The 22,433-nt window shown below is 41.6% G+C and overlaps 1 protein-coding gene across 4 annotated transcripts in view; it reads right to left on the bottom strand.

Annotated features, from left to right (window-relative positions):
* Nucleotides 1-2,837: 2,837 nt before the first annotated feature.
* The window catches only part of CLTCL1 (clathrin heavy chain like 1), a 34,401-nt gene continuing 14,805 nt past the window's right edge, over nt 2,838-22,433 (bottom strand). For 2 of the 4 annotated variants that reach the window (XM_058037269.1, XM_058037271.1), the window contains 28 exons: nt 22,105-22,278; nt 21,633-21,830; nt 21,191-21,391; nt 20,918-21,070; nt 20,260-20,382; nt 19,314-19,451; nt 18,942-19,106; nt 18,393-18,573; nt 17,863-18,026; nt 17,580-17,705; nt 17,166-17,308; nt 16,354-16,588; nt 14,433-14,555; nt 13,800-13,945; nt 13,346-13,529; nt 12,972-13,164; nt 12,338-12,495; nt 12,078-12,242; nt 11,834-11,941; nt 11,349-11,516; nt 11,117-11,266; nt 10,150-10,281; nt 9,701-9,811; nt 8,990-9,160; nt 8,218-8,439; nt 7,489-7,509; nt 5,191-5,266; nt 2,838-4,182 (listed from right to left, as the gene is read on the bottom strand). In XM_058037269.1, coding sequence (XP_057893252.1) covers nt 4,067-4,182; nt 5,191-5,266; nt 7,489-7,509; nt 8,218-8,439; nt 8,990-9,160; nt 9,701-9,811; nt 10,150-10,281; nt 11,117-11,266; nt 11,349-11,516; nt 11,834-11,941; nt 12,078-12,242; nt 12,338-12,495; nt 12,972-13,164; nt 13,346-13,529; nt 13,800-13,945; nt 14,433-14,555; nt 16,354-16,588; nt 17,166-17,308; nt 17,580-17,705; nt 17,863-18,026; nt 18,393-18,573; nt 18,942-19,106; nt 19,314-19,451; nt 20,260-20,382; nt 20,918-21,070; nt 21,191-21,391; nt 21,633-21,830; nt 22,105-22,278 — 4,245 coding nt within the window. In that variant the 3' untranslated portion in view covers nt 2,838-4,066. Of the gene's footprint in view, nt 4,183-4,698; nt 4,783-5,190; nt 5,267-7,488; nt 7,510-8,217; nt 8,440-8,989; nt 9,161-9,700; nt 9,812-10,149; nt 10,282-11,116; nt 11,267-11,348; nt 11,517-11,833; nt 11,942-12,077; nt 12,243-12,337; nt 12,496-12,971; nt 13,165-13,345; nt 13,530-13,799; nt 13,946-14,432; nt 14,556-16,353; nt 16,589-17,165; nt 17,309-17,579; nt 17,706-17,862; nt 18,027-18,392; nt 18,574-18,941; nt 19,107-19,313; nt 19,452-20,259; nt 20,383-20,917; nt 21,071-21,190; nt 21,392-21,632; nt 21,831-22,104; nt 22,279-22,433 lie in introns of all 4 variants that reach the window. The other 2 variants (XM_058037272.1, XM_058037270.1) reach the window with 2 other exon arrangements.

Genomic DNA, 22,433 nt, shown 5'->3' with positions numbered 1-22,433 from the left:
CTGTCAGTACCTTTGGAAAGGTGCCCACAGAAAATGCACAATATTGAAAAAGGAGAAAGCCAGACTAGTGACAAACTCTCCGGAGGCTGGACACCTGCTGAAGGTGCACAATAATGGCTCCAGGTCCATTAAAGTGGACTGGTGCACCTGCAGGTTGCTATAGCAAGGCTCATTCAGTTGGCAAACCCCAGCCTAATTACACACCAGTGTCACAAAGCACTTTGGTGTCGTCAAGCATTTTCCAGCCTTATGTCCTTATCTGGAAACAAACGAGATTGAAGCAGTCTTGGGGTACTCTGCAAAGCAAAAAGGGAAATACAGTCAGCTTGGAACCAAGTGCAAAACCAAACTATTTACAGCACAACAGAAGGGACCCAGAAAGACTGCAAGAGGCTTTACAGATGAGAAATAACACTGTCATAAGGTAATGCATATGCTTGATAAACTGCTTTATGAGAACCTGGTACATACAGTGCTACCTGTACCAAGATTTGCAAGAGTTCTCACCTCATTTTTTTCCAGCTGACTGAAAAACTGTCATGCTGATTTAATCACACTAAGAATTTCTCAGAGGCCAAGTCCTAGCCTGCCAATTAGGGTATCACACATCCAAGCATAAGCATTAATTACAAGCAGTTGACAGTCAGCTTTGCCAAAGTACTAAAGTTACTCACACTCATTTAAGTAGGCATCTGAGGTTTGTTTTTCAGTTTTAGAGTTCAATAAATCAAGGAAATTTCTTGGGACTTTTGAGTAACTGCTGCTGGATTTGCTAGGAAAAAAAAAAAAGGTTGTTCCTTGTTTCTCACAGCCCAATTAAGGATCCATGTTGTGCTGGAAGTGCCAGCTCTCAGCACTGCAGCTGCTAAAAGCCTGTTAAATCAGAATTAGGTTTTTGACCCTACAATTACTACTGTCTTTACTGTATCATGCCTATTATTTGCACAAACTTCAACAGACTTCATCTGCCTAGAATTTTTATTTTTTAAGGAGCTAAGTTACTCCAGATCATTTTCTTCTGCTATGCTACCATTTAATTATAGAGTCCTAAAAAGCAGGGAAAGGAAATGAAGTCTTGTAAAATACCACACCATGACATGAAATAAGAAACATTACTTACCCCAGAAATGCATTCCTCCTGAATTCTCCTTGTGAATTGCTTGTCTTCTCTGATGCCAGATCTGTAAATGCCCAGAGTTGGACAGACCAGGGAAGATTCCCCTAAGGTCTGACAAACAGCAAGAACCATTACACAGAAGGAGATCCATACTCTGTTTCTCACAGTGAAAGCAAGAGGCAGTAAAAGCCTGGATGTAGTCTCAAGCAACTTACCCTCTGACCTAAGTCTGGAAGTTGTTCTCCAGATGCTGCAGGCTGCAGCAGGTTCTGCATGAGCACATCATTCTACAGGACAGCACCAGCCCTGTGTCAGTGGGGTGGGAATCAGCAAGAAGCTTAGCTTTAAAGCAGATTCTCAGCAAAACAATCTTATCCAAGTTTTCAAAAACTTGGACATCACAAATTCATGAAATGAAGTAAATTCTTCACCTAATCCCTAAAAGAGGAGTTATTTCCTGCTGTGAATGACTTCACTTTCAGGGAAGCAGTGAAATACCTTAGTAACAAACAAGAGTTTGTTCCACATTTTAGGTACAGCTGCACTGTATTGGCAGGGAGTCTGTTTTGAATGCATGTCAGAATGCAAGATCACAAAATTCATAAAAACCATTTTACTTAGCAAGAGCTTAAATACCAGGAGAGTAACTAAAGCAAGACTGTTGATCAGAGCTGGCAGCTTTGCTTTCCTTGAGAGCTCAGTCACTCCTGTAATTAGATTTCTAGACTGAGGCTATTAAGGATCCCCAGGCTACCTCAATTCTCTTACAGTCAGGAGCTGTTCCAGTATTTGATCTAGCACTTCACTGTGCTCCACCACTGGCTTGCACTTGCTGCTATAAAGTCAGAGCCCATTTTTAAGTTGGTATTCTGGAAAGTCCAACAGTCATACTAATCCTAGAGCTGGTCTTCAGTTCCAGCTGACTTACCTCAATTTATTTCAACTGACAAGGAAGTGGTTACAAAATAGAAGTACCATTCTCCTGGAAAATGGCAAGCTACCTGGCTAATTCCTGCAGTGAGTAAGTCTGGACAGAGTGGAGATGTTCCTGAACTCATTATCTGCTCAGCATTTCAAGCCGAGCTGTGAGTGCTGATCAGTACAAAGTTGAGGTTAGTACATTACAGCAACACTTGGGGTATTCTGGCATCCATCAGGAAGGAAGGCTGCATCCCCTTGCCAATGCTGTCATGGTGTGGTGACCAAGGAGACAATACACTCAATTAAAATTAAACACACACAATTAAAATTGTGCCAAAGCAGAGTCTGCTGTTACTGATTCCACAGCCCTGACAATCTCCATTGGTTTGCATTAAAAGCTGTTTTGCCCTATTCAAAGTGGGATTCGGTATGAAAGGGTTCAGCTTACCAAAACCACTGCTATGCTGATGTATCTCAGCAGAGAAGACTCTCATTGCAGCACCTCCCTCCACACAGGACTGAAGCTTTCCCAGGCCCATGAATGAAAGCATGAGAACATGTGACTGCCTCCTGCAGCACGCCCTCCCCATGTGACAGCCTGTGCTGATGTGTCTAGTGAAGAGACCACAACTCCCTTAAGTTCCTTACTAGGCCTTCCCTGTTCCGTGCCTTGGCACAAATCTCCCTTTTCCTGCCTGGCATCCTCAGTTGTCAGCTTAAGAAACCTGACGCTATGAGTGGCAGTGTGTTACTACCAGCCAGTCCCCACACCCAAGATAGTAAGACTAGAACCACACGGTGGATACTGCAGTTTTACATTTATAATTGAACTTTTATAATATTCAAGATTAGCACAAGATTCATAACCATAAATTATACATTGTTATCTAAGTACATAAAACGTTAATGATACATGTATTTGAAGTGGCACAAAATAATAATATATCCCTGTTGGCATTCTCAAAGGAAGAGGTGGGCGATGGACACGCTGTTGATCCACTGCAGCATAGCAGAACTGAGTCAGTGCACCCTGCTCACTCAGGTGGTGCCGACTCTGCCCACCAGACAGGGTCAGAACATGGTGTGGCAGGAAGCCAATGCCAGAATCAGTTAAAGGTGCAAATAAAAAGTCAGGATTATGGCCCTCCCTGCTGCCTCAAGATGGTAGCAGTACGTCCCCGTCCCCAACCCTGACGCTGTGCTCTTGCATCTCCAGTGCTTTGGCAGCCCATGCACACTCCCATGTTCTCTTGCCACACACAGCTGAGGTTTGTTTTAGTACCATTTAACGTCAATAAGTAACATGCTCTCTCTTCTTGTTAAACAAAAAGCATCTGGGAAGTGTTTGCTCTCTGGCATGAGAAGATTTATTTTCTTCAAGTCTCAGATCTACTCCAGAAAATAGAGAACAGACTCCAACAGTATTGAACCCCAACAGTATTGAACTCCAACAGCATTATTGTCCAGAAAAGGAAACTTTCCCAATATTCCTCTAAACGTTCAGAGCACAAATATTAGAAAAGCCCACTTTCTTTTGCACATAAGAATGCAAATAAAATGGGGTGGTCGGATGTACACAAGCTTTCAACAATTCACTAGTAAAGAGATGTTTCATTGAATTGTTAACAACCCTGCTACATCAGTAGCTTCAGCTAAAGCTTTAACAACTTGGTGCCAGGCAATTTCCCAGCTGCCTTCAATGGGCTTTTCCAAAGAAAGAAAATTATGTTCTCTTCCCCCCTGGCCTCAAGTAGTTATTGCTATATGAGTTAGTGAAATAGTGCCTTAACTTCAGACAAGAGTCTCACAATGTCATTAACAAAAGCTGCCTTTCAGAGGTTGAAATGTAACCGGACAATAATCAATAAATAACAGTAACAGGCATCCTGCTGAAGTCTCCTCACTGAGCTGGGCAGCAAGTGTGTTCAGCCAACAGAAGGTCATCTGTGCCTTGTACACTTCTTGGAGAAGTTAAAAAGGGATGGGAAGGAAGAGAACAGAGACAGTGAAGGTCTGTCAGAGAGCTAGTTACATATTGAAACCATAAACAGGCGGCTGGGTGAATCCTGGTGCTGTGTATCCATATGGGAAGTTTGCCTGGGGAGGTACTGCACTGGGGCCTGCTGTTAACATCAACTGCTGGCCTAGGAAAGTGTGAGACAAAAAGAAAGTTAGTTTAAGATCCCAACCTTCCCCAATGCTAGCTGTACAGTGTGATAGGACTATTAGGCTTTAGCTAAAAATCAGCCCCTGTGCAAGCACACACCAGCAAGTCACACTATTCCAACATGTGCCATGGATAAGGCACCCGTGCCATCTGCTCTTGCTACCAGGAAGCTACAAAAGAGCAAGGCAGGATGCAGAGGGAAGATGAATATCCACTGATCTTGAGGTCATAATAAACATGGCTTGTTTTGAAGAGACCATACTGAAAGCCAAACTGGTACTATTTAACCCATGCATGGTCAGATCTAGAGAATAAAGCAAGTCAAGCAAATAGTTAGGTCTGTTAGGTCTCACAGTCTGGAGGGTGCTGCAAAGGGTCTGAACACACCTTGACAGATTTGTTTTCATCACTAGTCCCACACATGCCTCATGCATCTGTTAAATTCAGGTTAACATTTATATCAGACAGTGAACCAGTCACATCCTTCCCTTACCAGCCACTTCTAGGTGCTTGTTAGCAGAATGCCTCTTCAGAAGGGCTTCTATAATAGCACCACACTTGAAGACAGCCATGGTGGCTGCACATGTCTTAAAATGCGTGAGCTAAAAGGACAGTCTGCCTTTCTACTTGGAAGAGCAGAAAGCAGACACATTCCTCAGACAGGAATTAGAAGAGGAATTTTCATGCTCTGTAAGTTATTCCTGGGGTTGGCAACATCCTGGTATCACCTGTCCTATTACCATACTGAAACATGATTCCTAAAGTAGAGATCTGAGCCATGTAAGAGGAGCAATACTTTAATCTGAAGAGCAGAAGTACTGTAAGAGTGAGATGTCACTTCAACAACTTACACAGTTCATTGAGCAGAGACAACCATTTCAATTACTATCCAGTTGAAACCAGTATTCTTGGATACAATGTAATCATGTAAGCTGCCTCCACAAAGAGAGACCAGAGTGACAACAGGTAATCAATTAAAACCTACCAAATACTATTGGAGTGGGTTCAGCTACTTGTTCCTCTTCTTTTCTTAGGCTTTCAGAAGCATCAAGTTTATCCACCTACATTGAAGTGAACAGGAGATTTATGAAGGCCTTGTCTAGGAATTGCACCATTGTGTGAAGCTTTTCATGCCTGCTACTTCAGCTATCAAGTGCTCCTTTTTAGTCCAAGTTGGAAATACTGAAGTCTGCCTATTCCCAGCAAGCTTTGTTGTAAAACTGACTTCCCAATTCTTTTGGGTGTACTGCAATAAGCAGCAGCTCTCAAATGCAGATGAGGAACTCATTACCTTCAAAGGAAGCATTTTCTGGGGTCTTATTCTAGTCACTGCTAACTATGATCCAGAACTCAAACCCAACAGAGCATCCATCATCTCAAATAGGCCTAATGTGCATTTACCTATTAACCTGCAATTCCTCTCCCCTTCAGTGACAACTCACAGATATTTGCAAATATTCCAAGCCCATGAAGTTCGATCTAATCTAGGACTACAGTCTAACCTGGCTGCAAGGTACTGGTTTAATGATATTCACAAGAGACTTATTCTAGGGGAAACTCTAGAACCATCATGGAAAGTGGCCTAGTAGTATCAACTTTATACAGATCTTAGTGCTGTGCCACATAAAGCTCTGTTCATGCTAAACAAATTTGTGGAAGCACTACAGCAATGCAGGAGAGCCCTAAACACAACTTTAGATTGTGGGTGTGGAGGGCAATCTAAAGAGCAACAGCACCTTCCTTCTCAGGTTTAACAAGTTGTATCTTCCAGAAGAGAACCACTGAGACTGAAGACTACAAGGCATGAAAGTCACACAACTTCACATCCTGGTACAGGCAGTACTAACATTGTGGGCAAACCTACATTTAGCCCACTGCTGTATTTCAGCTGTTCCTCATCCTCCTTTCCCACTGCAAGGATCACGTCTGGTCTAAGAACTGCTTCAAGAGGGATCTCTGTTAAACTTTAGAGATGTTATACAGATATGGTGTTTAACAGTTTCCTCAACATTTTGAAGTTTGCAACTCAAATTGACAACCTGAGTGGCAGCAGGTCTTTTACTGGTTCATTTATAGCTGTCAGCCTAAGAGCTCTCCAACATAACACCAAATATTGCTGTTAAAAATGCTATCAAATTTATTAAGGATCAAAGCAACTGTCAGATACCCATTTCCAACTACCTGTCCTGCTCCATTTATCCCCAGCCTCAGCTCTCTTGGGTTTGCCTTTCCCTGGGGCTGTCCTACAGTGGCTCTGGCCAGCAGCACAGTCCTGCCCTCAGCTGGGCACAGCAGGAATGCCCAGAGCAGCCATCCCCAACAAGGGTTGAGCAGCCCTAGGAAAGCCAGATCACACTGGCTCTGCTGCCTGGAACTGGTTCAAAAGGTTTCCAGGTGTCATTATACTCCATGTGCCTGACTCCTGGGACAGGCTATTCTGTGCTTTAACATTTTTTTATGCAGAAAAGACAGGTAAGTTCTGGAATATGTACACACTCCACCAAAACTAGTCTGTTCTTTTGTGCTTTTGAAGTTAGTTACATGACGACAATTTTAGACATACCACATTTATAAAGCCCATTCTCCAATTTCATGTTTTGCAGTTAATTCAACAGACTAAATTAGTTTCACTGTAAACCACTTTCACCATGCAGCTTTTCCTTCTGGCAAGTTATCCCATATTTAGTACACATGATTACTTGTAAATCCAACCAGCAGTTTAAGATTAATGATTTTAGACCTAAACCTCACATGGAGGAGTTCAGGTAAACTTGTGTGGCAAGTTTCTCCAGAGTGAAATAGGAGTAGGAGATGCTTCAGATCTGTGCAAGTACTTTCATCATACCAAGAGGCAAGAACTTTAGAGAAGTTTCATGGCACTATACAAACTCACCATCATGCCTGAATTATTGCACATTTTGGTAATTTACAGTGTAAAAAGCAATTTGCCCTTGGAACACATCCTGTTACATGGCAATTGCTTTTCTTTGTTTATGAACAGCATCCTCCCTGCCACAAAATATGTAATACAGTGAAAAGGAGCCCAAAGTAAAGCCCTCCTCAAGCACTTGTTTTTGTGTCCCATGAAGAGGAGAAGAGTCTGGTTGGATTTTCAAGTTGTTTGTGAATAGTTATCCTTTTAGCATTAGAAAGTGAACAGGAAATGAGTTAGAGCTAAATTACACTGCTCTTCTGGCAGAAGCTACAGCTAGATTCCTGTAAAAGAAACCTAGGATATTGAGGGACACAAATAAACACAAAGAGTTTGAAATCAGAGTGTCACCTTATAGAACAGTCCATCAACCTGCAAGAAAATTCAGAGGGGAATACTTAACATGACTTATTAGCAGCAACCTGAAGCACTCACTTCTACATTCCTCATTTTAATGAAGTTCTTTACTGTGATGCCCTATGCAATCCTAGAGCCTTCCAAGGTATGATCTTAGCTCAGTATCTTAGAGCTGTTTGAGACAAGCATTTCAGGACCACACATGATCAGAACCTCTTTTCCCTCAGTTGAGAACCAGCTCTTAGTATCAGTATTGTGCAACCAGACTATGAATCTAAAGTTCTGTTTTCCATTTCAAAAACCAAACACCTTGAGCAGTCTACTCCTATGGCTGATACAGGAAAAATCTGCACTCAAAAGCCCTATGCTCTTTTTACTCTAGGAAATATGGGGACTTTACTTTCATAGTTACACAAAGATAAAAGTGATATATGTGTTGTCCTCATCAAGTTTTCAGTTCATCAGCTATGGAGCTGCTGTGAGAAGCACAGTTGCTTATGTCTACTGCTAAAAGCAGAAGTTTAACTAGACCTCTTCAAGTGCCAAGGCATCTATTCATTAACTCTGCTAGCTAGCCTGGAGTGATGAAACCTACAGAACTTCAAGAAGACTTCCTCCATGAGGAATGGTAATAATCCAAATATATGCAAAGAGCTCTGGTTTACATAATGCTAATCATACAGCAGACTAAAGTCTTAGCTTTTTAGCCTATGCAATACTCACTTTGGTAAGGTACTCTCTCATCACTTGGATGAAATAAGGCATTGCAAAGTCCATGATGTTATGTCTCCATGCCAACTCAAGGACTACATCTGGGTGCAGCAAGTCATAGCATGTGAAAAGGCAGGCTGCAAAGCACTCCTGCTTGCCTTCTTCCAAGAACCACTGGAGCAGCTTCTCAGCCAGCTCTGCATCTTTGGACTCTGCAGCATACTGCATAGCATCCTACAGAAAAGAACAGTTAAACTTGACCCTTGCCTGTCAACATCTTGCCCTACATCTTAAATCCACGTTATTGTGAGCCAGATAAGCTGAGTACTTGGCATACCATGAAGTTAGTCTTTAACACCAGGCATGTTCTGTAGGAGGCCAGATACACACACAACAGCTCTGAGGTAAGCCAAATACTTTATTAACATCATCCAACAAGCTTCCTACAGACTACATACAAATTGGCCTGTGAGAACTCACCACAGGTTTGAAGAGCATACCACTATAATTGCATTTCATCTGTACCCTTACAAGAGCCTGTGACTTGAGGCCTATGGAGAATGCTCCATACCGATACAGGTAACTGTAGAGATGCCAATGATTGAAGAGACACATCCCACAGATACAGGACAACATTATGGAAATAGATTTAAGACATGCATTTGAAACTCCAACCACTTCTGCTTTAAGAGTCTTTCCTTCAAGTGAAGGACTACTGATTAAAACTCCAGATTGGAAACTACCATTCAGTCCCCAGGAGCTTTATGCAGTGTCATTAACTCACCTTATACAGACGGTCTTTCTTGCACAGCTCCACGCTCTGTTTCCAGCGGTTGTTACCCTTGTACAAGTACGCTGCAATACGCCTAAATTCAATTAGTTCATGCTTTTCCAGACGCTGAGCCAATGTTATGTTATCAAAGTTGTCATAGGCATCAATGGAAGCTCTCAAACCCTGTTTGAGAGAGAGTTGTTACACGTGCTTCCAGATGGCAGTAGGTGAAACTAGAGTAAAGAAGCATCTATTCCTAGTGCACAAGTGCTTCAGTTCTGCCAGCTGGATGTTGATACCATGGCTACTACTGATTTACCTGAGCGTTTCATGCACCTCTCCAAAGGATACTTTCTAACAAAGCAAGATGCTAACTTGGTCACACCCACTCCAGACTAGAAGAGCTCGTTACCATAAAAAGACAAAGCATGTCTTCAAATGGCAGCCGGCCAGAAGCAAATTTATTTACTGAAGTGCTGTCCCACTGAGTACATACCTGATACTGACCTTTGAGAGGTCTGCTCTGAGAAAAACACCTGTGGCACCTGCTTTTTTGCAAATCATTGACATCTCAAGACTCCTGCCTGCTAAGGACCTGATTGCATGCCCTCTCTTTGCTGCACTGGAGAAGTGTTATCTTTTACTCAAGGACATTACTGTGTCAGCAGCTTTTTTGCCAGAGAACCATCCCTCAGGCTTAGCAATCTGTTTTCAGGGGCTCACCTGGAAATCTTCCTCTTCTGTTAAAAGGTTGTTTAGAGCTTCGTTAACTCCTTTATTGTTGTGGTTCTGGACTGAACGCAGGTAAGGCTTTACTAGAAATAGCTGATTAACCTGGAAAGAAGATGTTTCCAATAAAAGATTATGTATAGCAATCCTGACACTGCATTCTCCTGAAACAGGTTCCCATTTTTTATTACAAGAATTTGTGCTTATTGTTAAAACTCTTCAGACAAGGTATCCTGTATTGCCAGCAGTAAAATAAAACAGTCTCCAAGGCCAGTTATGCAACTCTTCTGCATTTCCCCTATCAAGCCAGGACTGGGCTGCTTCTCAGTCCTTCATACCGGTGGCAAAGCTACTCAACAGATGTCAACTCTTCCAGCCAGAGCCTGGAGTATCTTAACTTGAGCAAGAGGACTTTTTGTTGACCTACATGCTCCCAAACTCACCTTTGAGAAAAAATTGACTGTCCTGGTGTGATCCAGTCGTGGAGATAATACAAGCAGGAGATCATTGATCAGCAGAGGTTTGTAGTCTAAGTAGAACTGCAAGGCTTTGTAGTACAGCTCTACATTGGCCACCTGCATGATCAGATACTAGTTAGTACTTTAAACAGAAGTAAGCCTAAGGTGCTTAGTTCAGACCACTAACTCAGTACAAAGTTTGTTTGACTGCTACTAAACAACAGCTTAAGTTTCCTTCTAGAGGTAGGAAGTTTTAAACTGATGCAGAATTCTTGGTCAATCTTATGATTGCTTCTTGTGCCATCTGCTGCCAGACAGTGAAATCACAGGCTACCAGGGGCATTACAAACCAATTCTAATCCATCCACTGAAGAGGTCCTGGCACAGGCAGCCATTACAGCTAATATGACCATTTGTCCATTTCTGCTGTCAGTGAAGACTGTAGCCTTAAAAAGTCCTTAAATTGTTTCCCTGAAACCCCCAAGAACAGTAGAAGTGTACTCAGTCTTATATTTTGTTTAAACTACTTCTCAATTCACTATTCTCTGCTGTACTCATGGGACTGCCCATCATTCTTCTCACACCAAAACAGCTGGAAACATATGCAGAAGTCTTCCAAGAACAGCAACACCCTCACTATAAACCAGCAGTCAGCTCAAAGGTATTAAGAAGGTTAGGCCTCTTGCTTGTGACCTATGATCCCGCGCAGCCTCTGAAAACATTCTGTGCTAGGTGCTGCCACTCAACAGAATGTGCTGCACAGCATAAAAGAAATAGTGCAAGATCAGATTAATTCTTTGTGCTAAACTGATTGGAAGTTGTTTTAAGTACAGCAGAAAAACTGAGTAGTAACTTAACCAAACTGTTTTCTAAACAGCAATTCTCTTGTGCGTTTTTGCCTCTGTCCTGAAAGAAGCCTTCAACACTTTGCTTCAGTTACCAAGTTACTTACCTTGGCAATTATGTCTTTAAACTGGCCTTCTTTCCAGGCATCCGTGGGATGATTCATCATAGTAATTATTGCATTGTCATACTCCTCATACTTGTCATACAGGAATACAAGTTCTGCCCAGAGATGAGCCTGTTCTGCAGCTCTGAGAACCTAATAAGAAAAACAAAAAAATGCACCATGTTTGATTCACTGGCAGCTTCCCACCTTCACTTACAGCTACCTTACTGCATACCTTTGGAATATTAACTCTAGACCAGAAAAGTTCCAGATGTTCTCTCATTTTCTGAGGCTTGAATTTGGAGTATAAGATGGCAAGTTCAGTAAACATCCCCATGTGAGCACGCTCTAGGCCCAGAGCAGCTTCCAAAAGGGCAATGAGGTCTTCAAAGTAGCCACGATCCTGGATGTTAGGAAAATAAGGATTAATAAAGCTTGCTAAAATGCATATTTACCTAAATACAACATGATTTCACTTTCTCTCCATTGAAAGTGCTTAGATTTTTTACTCCAGTGAGGTGAGAGAATTATAAAAGAAGGCACAATGGGAACTATTACCTCTCCATTTACTACAGAAAAAATGTGCGTTGCCACTAAGAAATGAAGATAGAGGAAAACTGAATTTAAATATTAGCTCCTAGAGTATCTTTTTTTTTCTGTGACCACTTTATTAGCAGATACAAGTATGTTGTACAAGTCTTCTAGAATATTAACAGTTACCTGATAGTAACTGATCAGCTCCTCAAGTTCATCAGCATGGATGACTATGTGCAAGCCACAGATCTGTGCCAAGCGAAATTCTTTTCCATCCACACAGGCAAAACAGACCTGTCATGACAGTCAGCAAATAGTTAACAGAGCAAAGCTTTACCAAATTTGAGGTTTACTAAGCGTTCCAAATAGGTATTTCCATAATACTTGTTCTAGAATTAAAATCTATTAAAACCCACAAGTTTTAAGTTACCTCTTTCCAAGTCCTTGTGCTATTGGCTTTGCGGCCACTGTCCACTGCTGCCTGATACTCCCCAAGGTGCACCAGGGTAGATGCCAGGCGAGCAAAGTTGGACACATTGTTATAGAGAAGTTTTGCTGCTTCGTACATCCCCTCTTCATAACAGCGATCACCGACCTGAAAGAGGAGTCCAAGGTAAACAAAGGTAGCAGTAAGAATGAGGGGTCAGCAAAGCAGAAAGTCACACCTGGAAATTGCGGAGCAAGACATACCTGTTGTATATGGGCATTATTAGGGCCGCTAATAAACTCCTCCAGTTCTGACAGACGATTAGTTTTTGCCAAAGCAAAAATAAGTTCTGTCTCTACATAAGACTCTCTGGCCTTCTTCCTGGCCATCTGTAAGAACTTGACTAGGTCCTCCCAATTATCTGGAAGAGAGCAGAGATATGTAAGATCCTTTATTTAGTCATTCTGTATTGTTTACCTTGCCCACCTTAAGGACAGTTTTCACAAGCAGGCTCAAATCTCTCCTCTACCACGATAATAAGCCATTTGTACTTGAGTTATGGAATTCCCTGTCAACATCAAGTCACCTTCAGGTAAGACTGGACTTCTTGCTACCATTCTGCAATCCAACTGGCAAGCAATTCTGCCACATACAAATAAATACATTATACTTAGTGATACTTTAGATAACAGTCCAAATTATCTCTACTGAGAGGTCTATGTTTGGTGTAGCAAGACAGAATCTTGGTGACAGGAATCTCACTTAACATGATTAAATGGGAACTGACTGTTCCCATTTTCTCTGAAAGAGAATTCTTAAGTCTCAATAGTTCCTGATGTAAATGCAATAACCTAGCTCACATCCAAGCAATCTGAAGTTGAAGATGCTTTGCCTTACCATTTCTATTAGCTGCCTGAACAACTTCCATGTAGGCAGATGGATCATCTGCCTTTATATAGGAGTCAATGGCTTCCTTCACCAAGTCCTTCTGGAGCTGGGCTCTGGCCAGCTGGCTCCACACTGCTGGTTCATTACATCTCTCTGCAAATTCATAAGCACGGTCTAAGTTGCCAATGTGCTCAATCAGCACCTGTTTGAAATTGAAGTTCCAAGTTAAAAATCTAAGTTTTGTAACACTGTCCCTTCTAACAGAACTCTTTCTTCAAGTGTATACACTGCTCTGTGCAAGCAATATGAAGCTAACTGCTCTTAGAACAGCCATTTCTGTCCAGGGAAGCATTCTACACCACCATGCAGGAACCACACCTCACCTGAATTGCTGAAGTATTGACATCAAATTTTCTGAATATAGCAAAGGCCTCCTCATATAGCTCATTACTGATGGCAATGTTGGCAATATCTGGGGCATCATAGTTATCCAGCCGATTGATGTACTCCATCACTCGGGTGCGGTCGGCCTTAATGGCAGTCAGGATCAGCAGGTTCTGCAGATTCCTTTGGTTAACAGAAGGCATAGACTATAAGCAGTGCACAGCAACACCTGCTTAAGTGACATGGATTGCACACGTGAAAAAATAAACTGTCACTAGAAACAACTGTCACTAGAAACAACTTACTGTCACTAGAAACAACATTTCATCGCCAGATTGAGAACCACTGACATTTAGCTTCAAAAAGAATTTGCTTACCATGATAATCTGATCATTCACAACCTAAACAAAGGTACTGAATAGGCTAAACTTGAGGACAAAGCTCTCCTCTTACCTGTGTTCACTGAATACAGAATTATCCAAGACAATTTTTTCCAATAATTCAATCAGTTCATTTGGCAGATCAGCAGTCATGAAAGCTTTCACAGTTACAGAAACTTCCTCTGGATCCTGTGTCTCTGATAAAGCTGTTTGGACAACCTAGATTCAAAGGCAGGAAACTATTAATTGTTTTCCCCAAATTAAGTATTTGTCCATTTGTCAAGTTATTTGTCCAGTGAACTACAAATTAAAGCTTCAGAGTTTTGAGAGTATTTTGATAAAGACAGCAAGAAACTGCTATTAGCTGTATTTTATACAGAAGTAAAATCACATCTTACATCTATACGGGAAACAAATTCCCTAGATAAATGTCATTCTCCAGGACAGAAAAATTATCTTACTGGTAGCTAGATCTTCTGACCATGAAGGTCAGAATTAATACCTGCCACTCCAACTCTTACAAACTTTCATATGGTGAGATGGGGAGGTCAGAATTAATACCTGCCACTCCAACTCTTACAAACTTTCATATGGTGAGATGGGGCTTTAAGGGACCTTGTGGGGGAAGAATGATACTTTAATGCTCCATAATGTTTCTGAGACATCCTGAGGTCTTCAGGATGGAAGCTGAGCCTTTTTGCTGTACCTGGTCAATAAGCTGCCGCCTGAATGGGTTGTTTTCTTCCAGTACATTTGCCCAGAGCTCAGGGTCCTTCCTGCGCACCAGGTAGCGAGCCTCGCTCTTAAACAGGGAGTTCTCGTTGCACACCTGAAGGAGAAGTTACAATTATTGGCATTACTGTTAAGGGTCAGTACCACAAGACAAGTTTAGCTAGCTATGAACCAGACAGTCTAGAAGACTGACTAGAACTAATTTTTGACCAATGCTAAATGCCACAGACAAGTTCTTACCCAACCTCTGATCTGGAAGGCTCATGGAGAAGGTCTCCAGCAGAATTTCTAGAGCTTCTCTTGGTTTTGCCCAACACAAACACTCTGACTGTGGCTTCACAGTAACTATTTGCTTCTGGTTGAAGTGAAGACCTGCAGAAGCCTGAAGAACTTAAGTTTTAAATCTAGAAAGGGGAGCCACTTGCCTGGGCAGTGCTAAGTAGTGAACTGAGGAATGGTGCAGTTGTTTAAAGCTAGAAGTAGGTTATGTGTTTGGTGTCATTAGCTTTATGTGCTTACGAGTGTTCAGAATAGCAAGTGCCTTGGATTCTCTTGTTAAGGTGTTAAGGGTACAGAATAAGTGTGAAATTCCTTATAGAAGTGCACTATGGGAGAGTTACAAGTTGTGATCCTATTCGTACCACTAGCTTCAACTTCCAGCTAGAAGAGTAGAAAGCTGAAGGCCTAAGTCATCTTACAGCAACAGCTCACATTGCTAGTATCCAAATAAGCCCGTGGAATTTCAATTACTGTGCTGTGAGCAAATCAGTACTAACAAATTTTGCTTTATGCTTTTCATTTATCAGTTGCAGGAGTTGACCCTTCTTCCAGAAGACAACAACGTCTCAAGAGTAATTCTTACAGGAAGATCTTTATTCCACAACCAGAAACACCTTCTCAGAACATCAGTTCAGGGAAGAAACTGGTACAGACAGGTTTTAATGGCTAACTCGAATGGTAAAGTTTATCCTAGCAGCCTTCTAGCAAACAACAACTCAAAGCCACCTTCATATCCTGAAATAAAGGAGACAAATGTAGCCAGCCCTTTTTTAACAGCTCCAGTGGAACTATTACTTAAAAATTAAACACTTGAGGCTGGAAAGTCATTCACTTTAATCCAGTAGCAAGCCTGGATTATGCTACCATTCTAATGCTCATAGCTGACATTCTCTGCATATACCAATATGGAAGTGCAGGTAGGAGGAGAATGTTTTTCTCAGCAAACCACAAGCACTACTGGCTTCATCTGACATTAAGTTTTGGTGTTCCCATTGAGACCAGAAACTATCTGAGAACCCTGAGAATTTCACCTGCCCTTGAAATTCTGACGGATGTTCTAAGAACAACAAGCTTAAAGATAGGAGAGGAATGCTATTGGAGTAAGTCCTTGTAGTTAAAGTGTCAACATTTATTTTCCTCATTTCTGGTTAAGTATTGGAGCAAGTCTACGGGTCAATCACAACAAAGGAAAATTACAAAGCCTGTTTTAGTTTCAGGGAAACTTTTCTTTCATGGTAGGGTCAGGGTAGATGACAGCCTGCTCCTCCTGCTGAGCCTTCAAGGCTCAAAAAAACCAAATTAACAAAGCTTTAATGGTAGGCCTAGTCATTACCTGGGCCTAATAAACAAATGAATTTCAAGCAGAATCAGCGGATGAAAGACATGGACTATACTTCACAGTTCTAGTTATACAATTCTAGTTTGGACATATAGCATAAGTTCTTCTCATCATCATAAAAATTACTGTCTCCATATAGAAGAATCCCACCTGCCTCAACTCCTGAGTGAGACTGCAAGACAGGATTCTGCAAGTGTTAAACTAATAGCCAGACAGGCTTCCACTTCAGACAGCAAGCAGTTCTTTAAAGCATGCTTATAAATGCAGTTTTGCTAACCTTTATGAGTTCCAGATCACACTGCCCCCTCTCATAAGCAACGCAGGCCAGATGAGGGTCCCTCTTTTCACAGTATTTGCCAACTACACGGCTGTCATAGTAAGGATTCTCACGAAGGAAGCGCTCTGGATTATTATTACTGTCAATGTAGATTTTGGCCAAAGCATTATGAGTTGCAGGTTCTTCACAGCCTTCATGAATCCTTGATTCAAGCCATGGCAACAGCAACTTAAGCCTTTGAAAAAGCAAACATTTTAGGTTTGTAAGTCAGACTGAGGTATGTTTTACAGCTACCACTCAGTGCCTGGCCTTCTCTTCAAACAAGTCTGCTGGTCAAACTTAAAAGCAAACAGAGACCAGACAGTTATTTTTTAATGAGTCTTAAATGAGTGGAAGACAGATCTGCAGATACTCCTAGTTTTACAATCTCTCAACTCCTGTTGTATTATGCAGTTCAGGTCTAAAGCCATTTGTTCGTTTTACAGGTTAGTTAGAAACTAATTACAGAATTGCTGTGGGCCTGCAGCAAGACTGTCAGGACAGTTTGATCCAAATTTACTCCGAAGGCACATCCCATGGCTGGCTGTATGGCAGTGTTCAAAAGCCATGTTATACATGATGCACTGCTGTCAGGCATTTCTACATGACCCAATCAATCAAAAGACTGACCAGCAAATTTGAACTGCTTTTCTACAGAGAAACACAAAACAATATCAGTACTTTATCATTTAACAAAACTGCATGCAATTCAATTTGTGTGTAGCAGGGTCAGGGAAGCCCCACATTGGTGCCTACAGATGCATTTTCATTACCGATTTCTTTTTTCCACTTCAGCCACCAGCTCATCTGTGGAGAACTGCCCTCTCACCACCATGATCAAGTTCTTGATGACATCTTCAGAACAATCCACATCAAGAAGGCCTCCAACCACTGCTGGTATACGGCTAGGATTCACCTAGAATAAGCCACCATCACTGAAATTAGTTATTAGCATTACTAATAATGCACCCCCAGTCTTCCATATGGGGAAGTTCTAGTTAACAATTTCAATTATGCTTCAGAGCAGAGAACTTGGAGTAACTAACATTCATATATACATTCCAGGAATAATGTTTTTGTGATAGACAAAAGGCTTAATGAAGAGCCTCTGCACTGGGAGAGTGAGAAAAAAGAGGCAGCAGACCATGCTGTAGTTCCTTATAATGAAGTAAACAACAAGCCCTTACCTTCTGTACATAGATCTCAATATACTTCTGCAGATTATTGCGATACAAATAGAGCACCAGGTCATGAACAAAGTCAAACCGATCGCAGACAATGATCAGAGGAAGCTGATCTGTGAGCTTTGCCTCCTGTATTTTGTGTGAAAGAGAAAAAACAAAACAACAAAAGATTATTCACAGCCATGCCAACTAAACTTTCTTGGTGTTTCCCTCCACTAGAAAGCTGTAGCTCTGCTGCTAAGCAAAACATACAGAAGACTCTTCAATTCCTGAGCAGAATATTTACCTTCAGGAAGTTCTTCACTCGTTCTGGGTTATAACAGTTACTTTCACGACAGATTCTTTCCACTTCCTTTATCTGTCCAGTCTTGCAAGCTGCCTGGATGTACTTGAAGTGAACATCTGGATCCTGGCTAAAGTTTACAATGGAACCCAAGAAATAGAACAGTCCTGGAAAGAGTCACATGTGTTTAACATTGTTAGAAGTGAAGAAAGTGAAGGCTGTATGGGCCTCAGACCGTGACTTAGAGCTCAGCCTTGCTGACAGAGTAGCTTTCAGTCAACTGCAGGGAGTACCAGAAAGATTCTTTTCCCTTCTTTCAGATTTCATCTTTCTTTCTGGTCTTTACTCAAGAGAGTTAAGAAACCATCTAGAACAAGACTACCCCTAGAACTCACTGTGATGAGCTCACTTTTATAAAAGCATCCTAAAATCCAGCCATGTGAAAAGTACCTTTCCCATAAAAGCTACAATCCTTACTATTCGCTTTAATCAGCCAGCGCTTCCAAGTAAGCTGCTTCCCACTAATACTGTACCTTCATAGCTTTTGAAAGATTCAAAAAGCTCCACAAGAGACTGGGTGCCGAGCTGTTCATGGTATTTAGAAGCAACCTGCACACACAGCTGTAGGTTTTGCCGAATGTTGGCTGACAGCATGGCACGCAAACACTCCACAGAGTCCTCAACTGAGAGAGAGCCAAAGAAGTTCACGAGCCACTGCAAAGAGACAGAAGTTTTACTCAGTAACTCACACAGGATTTGACTGACGTCTAACATGGGCCAACTAAACAGTTACTAACCAGGCACTAGAGGGAAGTCTTCCATGAACTAAGACCAAAGATATAAAAACACTCACTGTATTTACAATCACAAAAATGCATTTGGAAATTATATTTGAAACGTCCACCTGGGGAACTGAGGTAAGATTTAAGCCACTGAATGTAGAGATTACAATTTGATCATTAACCGGACAAATGTTCTTGAATCACAGTTACTCATGCTACTTCAGTACCTACAACCCATTTTACAGCAGCTCCAGTGCTAAAGACAGTTCACATCACTTTCTTACTCTGGACAACACTTACCTCAGGATTCAAGAGGTGAGTATGTACAACTGCACGTTTAATATCATAGAGATCTGTGTAGTGTTCCAAAGCTCGCTGGAGCAAGCCTGCCTTTTCACACAGCTGGGCAACATGAGCACGATCATAGTGTGTAAACATTTGGTTTCCAAGGATGGCATCTGCAACCTAGGAGGTTACATTTCATATTCACTGTCAAAAAATCAAAACTGCCAAGAGAATCACAGCAGCTTAGCCTACAAGTTGTTGAGAAGTCACAGCAGTGACTTAGTAAACTTTCATGTTACTAAACAACTTGTAGATAACAGTATCAGACATCCTATTCGTGTACTAGTCCAGTACTCTCTCTCCCTTTTTGGAGGAACTGGGTTGTACCTGTGGGGCATGAATCAAATTCATTTCCAGGAGACGGGTCTGAAGGTGGCCTTCTGCAGGGCGGTTATTTTTCAGGGCATCCAACAAAAAGGATGTGCACTGCTGCAGCAGACTGTGCTCCATGAACACATCCACAATCTGTTGAGATTGCACAAGTTACAGAAGAGAGGTCTACATACACACATGTAGATTTTTCTGTGTATACAAAAAGCCTGGCTAGAGGTGTCCTGGGGTGATGTTACGATACTGCATCCCCTATTTTCTGCTTTATGACAAGATTCTAGCTTGTCTCAAACTGAGAGAACAGGCTATCACAGCACCTACCACGCTGCATTGCCTTGCTTTCATAGTCTTACTATCATGGTAATAGAGAGACAAGTTTCACATTTCCCTTTTCTCTAGAATGGAAGAAGTGCATTACTCTGAGCTATTATGCCAGACTTTACCACCCACTCTTAGTTAGTTCTACTAAGAAAATATGGAAAGCTCATCCCTTCTCCTGCTGGGATAGTTGCTAGAAATAAAAGCTAGAAATAAAGCCAGGACTTTTTCCAAGTAGCTTCATTCTTTAATAATGCACAATCTTCCCTTATTTCTTCATGCATTTACCAAGAGTGGTCAATGGCAGCCAGAACTGAACTTAGGTTTATTTGTTCATCTTCCTGGAGATATGAGGAGGAGATATATGCTCCATTAAAGTCAACACTAGGACAGTAACACTTTATTGCTTAGACTAAGATTGTGGTAGGTTTACTATCAATAAACCAACAACTTGAAAACACACTTGCCTCTAAAGACTCAATGATAACCAAACTTAACTAGACTATTTAGTCACTCCTCTAATAAAGATGACAAGAGATGTGAACCAGCCTTACCAGTCCCCAGGATGGTACTACACTATTCCCTCTGCCTAGAAAGAGACCAGTATTCTTGTTGTAGGCATCACCTGGTTAATGTTTGCCAGTGGCTCCTCATCCTGCACCAGCATCTGAGAGAACTGCAGGCCTTGTTCTGGACTGACTCTCATCACACTTCTCAGCAGGAAGATCCAGTCAGGGGTATAGCCAACCTAGAGATTTCAGAAGCAGTCATGCATATTTAGGAAGCTTCACACTTCTGTTAAGCCCTCAGATTCTTTAGCATAGGGACTATAAACTGTTGTGTGCTTGCAGTGCCCATCCCCCATCTTCCAGGAATTCTCAGACAAAAGCATTTCTAGTCTGTTGACACAGAAATTCAGTATTCACCTACTTAGTAACTGAACTTGTGCCAGGGCAATTCTCTGGCTATGTAAGAAAACTGCCTGGAATAAATTTTTCAACAGTCCTAAAGGCCTATTTATAAAGTCCTAAACTTAAAAGTAGGCATTAAGCAATTTTTCTTTTTTTATGAATTACAAAACAAAGTCTGAGGAAGTCTGGAAGAATCTCATTTTTATTCTGTCAAATAAGCTTAAGCCAGTCCATTAAATTAATACTTCATAAAATTCTGGATGCTTTGAAGTTTATTTTTTAGACTTTTTAGACCATAGTAATACACCATGATTTGCACAATGGACACATTAAACATAAGACAGAGCCTGCAGTTTGTAATAAATGATTTACCTTCTTAGCATACAGCACTATTTTCTGGAATTGGCCAGTTTCAGCAAAGCACTGGATCACTTTGTTTGGCACATTAGCTCGAAGGTAGACGCTCAGTGCAAGGGTTGGGTCAGCTGTCTTCACCAAGTCTCCCAGCTCCTCCGAGCACTCCAGCTGAAGTCAGAAGTGGTATTTGGTCAAGCAGAAGAATTCAGAGTTGTAGCATCAACAAAGTGTTGTTCACACTCAACTGTTAAAGGCAACAGAAGTAGGCTATGTCACGATCGAGCCTACCTTGTCTTCCTTCAGCCACTTCTCCAGAAGCTGTTTGCGGCCCTGCTGCAGGACGGGGCGACAGAGCTCCAGAGATTCAAACTTGTTCAGCTGGCCCTGGTCAAGCAATATTCCAAAGTACTGGAGCAGGGGCGAGGCCTGCCCAGGCTGAGCTGGTACACTCTGGAACTTCCTAATTGTATCACTGGTACGCAGAATTCCCTGAACAGGCACAAGATAGAGAGAAGCATCTACTGTTAAACCTTCAGGATAGAGACCATCAAATCAATGACTTTCTAGCAGGAAGTCAGTGGCCACAGAAAGTCCAGTCTGGTTAGAAATGAATAGCAGCCACTCCTTACAGCTTCTTTATGTTTTGAATGTCAAGCTCTGAAATGTAAGTGACCTAAGCAATCCACTAAGCTTAGGCAAGTTTCTAAGCTTTACCTTTGGAGTTACTTACCTTTGGTGCAGATGCAGCTACTTTAGCAGCATCTGCATAGTTTCCTTGAGCAAACAGCGTGTTGAACTTTCTGGCAAATAACTCCTCTGCCCCTGCCAGGTTACTCCGTATAGCCATTCGCAGTCCCAAGTCAGGATTCTGGAGAACATTCGTAGCGTAGTTCACAATGTTGTCTTCCTCAACACAGACAGAAAGCACCTGCAAAGGACAAGAGGCATATTGAGGAGTACTGTCCTTTCCACAACTACTATGAAATATAACAACAAAATAGCTATGCAGCTCATCTGTGAAGGAGCAGATTAGTAAAAAACCAAGTTCTTCAAGTAGCTCTGCACGAGTAGACATAAAAACTGATTAATCAAATAGTCACTTGCTCTCTTCCATGACATTTGTTGCATCAAGTCACTCCTTAGGTTTGTTACATTCCATCTGAACTTTAGAAGGCTCAGAAACAGAACAGTGGATTTGTTACCTGTCCTTTTTTGTTCACACCAATAATGCCTGAGGTAGGTTCATGAGGAGCTGTGACAAATATAGTGTCAGCACTAATACGGTTCATGTAGATGCACACTCCAGACTCCAAGTCATACATGTGGATATAGCCATACTTCGTGATCAGATAAATCACACCATGCTTAATTCCAATCTGCCAAAAAACAGGTTTCCATTAGTAAAAACTAGTAAGATTGTAACACTTAACACAGCTGCCTTTATCCTAGTCACAAGAGAGCACTGCAGAGACATGCCTTTGTACTGACACTAAGAACAAATATAGCTTCAGGCTTCTTCCTTTCAGACTCA

Source organism: Melospiza georgiana, chromosome 18 (genome assembly GCF_028018845.1).
Source record: "Melospiza georgiana isolate bMelGeo1 chromosome 18, bMelGeo1.pri, whole genome shotgun sequence".
Lineage (NCBI taxonomy): Eukaryota > Metazoa > Chordata > Aves > Passeriformes > Passerellidae > Melospiza > Melospiza georgiana.
Note: the sequence above shows the minus strand (reverse complement) of the source record. Positions and strands in the feature narration are given on the sequence as shown.